The 4,992-nt window shown below is 28.8% G+C and overlaps 1 protein-coding gene and 1 long non-coding RNA gene across 6 annotated transcripts in view; one reads left to right on the forward strand and one right to left on the reverse strand.

Annotated features, from left to right (window-relative positions):
* LOC106792307 overlaps positions 1–2,088 on the reverse strand; it is a 3,701-nt gene extending 1,613 nt beyond the window's left edge. Inside the window, exons 1-2 of the long non-coding RNA XR_001382274.1 lie at positions 2,006–2,088; positions 1,779–1,877 (exon numbers count right to left, since the gene is read on the reverse strand). This is a non-coding gene — a long non-coding RNA (uncharacterized LOC106792307). The remainder of the gene's footprint in view (positions 1–1,778; positions 1,878–2,005) is intronic.
* The window catches only part of LOC106792305, a 4,440-nt gene continuing 800 nt past the window's right edge, over positions 1,353–4,992 (forward strand). Inside the window, exons 1-11 of one of the 5 annotated variants that reach the window (XR_001382273.1) lie at positions 1,354–1,419; positions 1,735–1,871; positions 1,995–2,123; positions 2,209–2,348; positions 2,444–2,554; positions 2,641–2,701; positions 2,790–3,079; positions 3,169–3,300; positions 3,410–3,634; positions 3,759–4,696; positions 4,773–4,849. Coding sequence is in view for 4 of the 5 variants with exons in the window: in XM_014758638.1 (XP_014614124.1) it covers positions 1,417–1,419; positions 1,735–1,871; positions 1,995–2,123; positions 2,209–2,348; positions 2,444–2,554; positions 2,641–2,701; positions 2,790–3,079; positions 3,169–3,300; positions 3,410–3,634; positions 3,759–4,849 (2,319 nt within the window). In the remaining variant the exon portion in view is untranslated. Of the gene's footprint in view, positions 1,420–1,441; positions 1,654–1,734; positions 1,872–1,994; positions 2,124–2,208; positions 2,349–2,443; positions 2,555–2,640; positions 2,702–2,789; positions 3,080–3,168; positions 3,301–3,409; positions 3,635–3,758; positions 4,863–4,992 lie in introns of those variants that run through there. The other 4 variants (XM_014758641.1, XM_014758638.1, XM_014758639.1 and 1 more) reach the window with 4 other exon arrangements.

The raw sequence follows: 4,992 nt of genomic DNA on the forward strand, positions 1-4,992 counted from the left end.
AATAAATATTTTATACATATATATATTTTATGTTTTTACTTTTATTTGCATCTTATTTTTTCATTAATTTCTTTTTTTACGCGTGTGATATTTAAATAATGATATTTATATGTAAAAACGTATATGCAAAATGATATCATAATATATCCCAATAAATCCGCCTCAATTTTATCATCGTATAAACCCAACGATATCATTTACAAATGAAAAAATATATTAATAGATAAATTCTTGTATAAATTTTCTTTTTAAAAATCTACGATATTTTTCATCATTAATCCAATTAACATTTCTTACGCGTAACTATTACCTGTGATAAATCATCACCGATATTCGATCGATCATTTATTTTCTTTTTTGAAAATGGCGCCATTTTTAGGACGGTAAAATTTTCGAATATTCAAATATTCAAATATTCTGAACATGTACATACGCATAGAATATTCAATAATTCTAATCCATTGCTTATATTATATTATATATAGGTATATAAGTTTAAGAAAACGTATTATTAAATTATTATTTAAATACTATTCGGGGGGGGGAATACAATCGTTTTAATAAAGAAAAAATAATAAATAGGAAGAAAAATAGATCGTTCAAATCACAGACTGTCTTCGCTACAATTAGTTATAAATTAATACTGTGTGCATATACTATTTATCTACTTCCTGTTATTTTTATTAATAGGAGGATTAGTATGATTTGAGATTTGTTTTTCATTCTTCAAATAGTTAGTAGATAAATTAATAAATCAATGTAAATTTGGTGCATTAATTGGGATGAATAAATTAGGCATTAGGTCCAGGTAAAGAAAGGTCAAGAATTATAGTTTAGTATTTTTGTGTTTCATAGACTAGAATTATCCCTCCTTTCTCTCTCTCTCTCTCTTTATCTCTCTTTCTCTATCATTCATTTCCTCTCTCTTACAAGCCTTCTCTTTCTCTTTCTCTCTTAATAGACAATATATAGCCGGCATTTTGCAAGAGTGGCATGACTTTCGTTTATCTGATAACCGTATCTCCGTAGAGACAGGAAGCATTCGCGAAAATCGTCTACGTTTTATTTTCTTTCTCTTCTCTTTCTTTCTCTTTCTCATTTACTTTTCTATATAAATGCATATATATATATATGTATGTATGAATCATTTTGATGTATCACTCATCATCCGGCATACATTAGACATATTTTTCTATTTAAATTTAATAAAGATCTAAAGTTATATATTATTAATAATAATATAAATAAATAGAAATAACGCGTTAAAAAAAAATATTATTAATACTTTTATCATGACTTAGGGAACGCTATATTTTTCAATATTTACAATATTATCAATGTTCATTTTAAAAAGTGACAATAATATAAAAAAATATCTTCCTTCATACGCAAGTGAGATAGTGCATCAAGAACTCAATGGTATAGTGTATGCGTCTTTACTAGAATATATAATTTAGTGTCTAATTTGTGTTATTTGCCTGCCTTGGATTTCTTAGGATTTAGTTTTGATAATAGGTTTAATCTGTACAGTGATTAATTGTAATCATTCATTTAGTGTTTTTCCAATAATTGATTTGTTCATTTAATGATAAATTAATTAACGAGTGATTTAAAATGACTTGAAATATTAATAATGAACAGTGACCGTTTAAGGTATCTACGTGTATTTAGGTTATGTTAACAGTAAGATTGCAATAAGTAGTCTTGCTAATGTAGGTTCAAAAATATATTTAGGAGGAAGTTTATAACATGACAGAAACTGAAGTCGAAGGAAGTACCTGGTGTTACTGGGTTCTCTCTGTTGGAACGCTATTTACATTTCTTGGGCTTGTTGTAGCTTGCATTTGCAGTTGTCGAAGAAATCAAACTAAGTAAGTCTAAATGAATCGTATAGATATCGATGAGAAACATTTATTGTATTATATTATTTTGACATATTACTCATTGATATTAATTTGAATTAAATAATTAATAAATAACATGTATCTATGTAGGAATGATTTACCTGGGTTATGTGGGATGGTAACGATTAATCATTCCGATAATGATAATTTCAATACGTTACCATCTATAGAAGTTAGTCAAGTCCCACCATTACAGGATACGATAGATAATGGCAAAAGGTTTTTTCATTATTTTTATATGAAAAAAAATATTGTGTATGTATATATATTATGCATCGTTGTTATCTTTTTATTATATTTGTAGAACAAGCGGAGCTAATAGAAGCTTACCAGATATACCAAAAGATAAAAATAGAGGAGAAGTTAATACAGAATCTATACCTCAAGATATTTATGAAACTAGCGAAGTAAATTCTGAACTGTATGCTACAGTACAGGATACAGGTATATAAAAAATTATGCAAGAATTCTTTTTAAATATAAATCTACTTTATTTTATGATGATATATTTATTGAAAACTATTTTTTGATGCTCCAAGAAGAGCAACAGTCTGAACGAGAAACACAAGGTCTTTCTCAACAAGTTTCAATAGTTCAAGATAACTCAACATTTCAACTTTCAAGATTCACACCATCTACATCCAAAAATGGTAATATAAAAATATAATAATACCAATATGAACTAATTTTTCTCTTCAATTATCTATTTTAAATGGAAATCTTATATCTACTCTAGATGAACATCCATATGCTCAACTTCAAAGTATACCAAAATCTGAAATTGATCAATCGCATAGGTAATATATATATTGAAGTTAATTTTATTAATTACCTCTAATATGAAATTATATAGTAGAATTTTTATTTATACTGTAAATGTTCTAGGAAAAACAGTACTCAAGCGATTATTGTTGATAAACCATCAACATCATCAAATCATGCAAATGGAAATCCAGTAGCACCTCCTAGAACTCGAAAATCGTCGTCTTTTAATTCACTCCTGAGCGCTGAGAATCCTAATGATATACAAGCTGCAAATGCTATTTCTGGAGGTGTGCAAGCTAATCAAGATTTACCTTATATGACACCACCTCTTGCCATGTTACATCTTCATCCACCACAACCACCACAACCTAGTACATCACAACATTTTAGCGGTGATTCTCAGGATTCTAGTAAGTTTAATAAATATTAAGCTTTGATAAGAAATTTATAATACACAGTATAACACAGTAAATTACTTTTTTGAATTTTATTTATGTAGAAGGATATACTAGTATAAGTGTGCGAGAACCCTTAGCTAATATATTAGCACAAACGAAAGCATCTTATCAACAACACCAACCAACACGTTTGCCCATTGATCCTCATTACGCAACTGTATCTGATGATTCAGGTACTTATAAAATTCATTTGTTACACATTCACTCTTCATTAATTAAAATTAAAAGAACATAATTCTTATCTCATTTATATGTTATATTATTATTATTATATTGTAATAGATGAAATGTATGCTGCTATTGACGAACAAGAAAAAATTTACACTAGTGGCAGTGAAACATATGCTCAAATCCAGCCAACAATATTGGAAACAAGTAGAATTATACATAGCGATCTAAATCCATTTATTCAACCATCATCATCACGTACAGAGGAGACACATACTGCTCCACAACCACCAAGCGTTGATAGTTTACGTCATGTTGCTCATGCTCATTCGAGACAGGGTCAGTTATTAATATCATTATTTTTCTCTTGATGATTTTTCATTCAATATTGTAATCTTATTAAACTAAAAGAGATATTAATTATATCTTTATATATATATATATATTTATTTTTTTTCTTTAGCATCATCATCAAGTGCCAATAGTTCTATCATAAACCCAGGTTCTCCAAAGCCAGAGAAACGTCAAGCAAATTCACCATTACCTCCTCCACCAGAAGCAATTTCAGATGCATATGCTGCTGTTGATAAAAGAGCGAAAAATGATGAACGCATAAGACCTAATTTAGCAACTGGAAAATCTCTAGAGGATATGTATGCTAAAGTCATGAAAAAGAAAAGAGATGCAGAAGAGCAAAGTGACGTTCCTGGATCTTCTAATATTTTACATTCAGAAATAATACCTTCAAATAGAAAACTTAGTCTCATAGAAATTAGCAGAGCTTCGTGGTCTAGTCATGATTCAGTAGAAATACAGAAAGAAGAACACGACACTGTTCATTACACAATACCAGCCAATACTGTTACTAATATTCACCCTGAAATAGAAAATAATTGTTTAAAGTTATCTCGAATTCCTGATGGAGATACAAATTTATTAAATCAAGAAATTAATTATGGTTATGAATCTGTGAATACGAAAAGGAATTTAGTTGCACGAAGTTTTCCTGCTTGTGATTCTAATTATAAAATACCACATCTTCAATCTTTAAGAAATAACGATTATCAAAGTACATCAACATCAGTTCGCGATGGTTCTGATATATTATTGACATATCCTACATCTTTTAAGCACAGACAAATTAGTAATGCAAGTAGTGAAGATCCAGGGTACGAAAAAGTTAGATTACGAAGAAGAGTTGATTTAGATCAGGATACAGATTCCGAGCCAAACTATGAGAGTATGCCTCATGATTCAGGAGAACCAAATTATGCATCAGTATGCCGTCCTGGTGATAGTGATACAGATCCGAATTATGAATCTGTAAGTCATGGGGATCCAAATTATGAAAGTGTAAGATACATGAGTGTTACTGCTTCGGAAGAACCACCATACGAACAAGTAAGTAATTATAAATCTGAAACAAATATTGACGGATATGAAAAGATAAAAGATAATAATAGTATATTTAACTCAGACTACGAAAAGATAAATCCAAGCAATGCCTTGGAACAATGCAGTAATGGAGATACAGACGATGAACAATATGTTCAGGTATAGTGTACCTTTTTTTCTATATATATACATATTTATATACATATATATATATATATATATATATATGCAAAGTAAGGAAAGTCAAGTATATATACATATGTATATACATTTGATAATGTTAATTAATATATTTCAATTTT

This window comes from Polistes canadensis, unplaced genomic scaffold (assembly GCF_001313835.1).
Source record: "Polistes canadensis isolate GaletaPanama2010 unplaced genomic scaffold, ASM131383v1 scaffold_404, whole genome shotgun sequence".
In the NCBI taxonomy this organism is placed as follows: Eukaryota; Metazoa; Arthropoda; class Insecta; order Hymenoptera; family Vespidae; genus Polistes; species Polistes canadensis.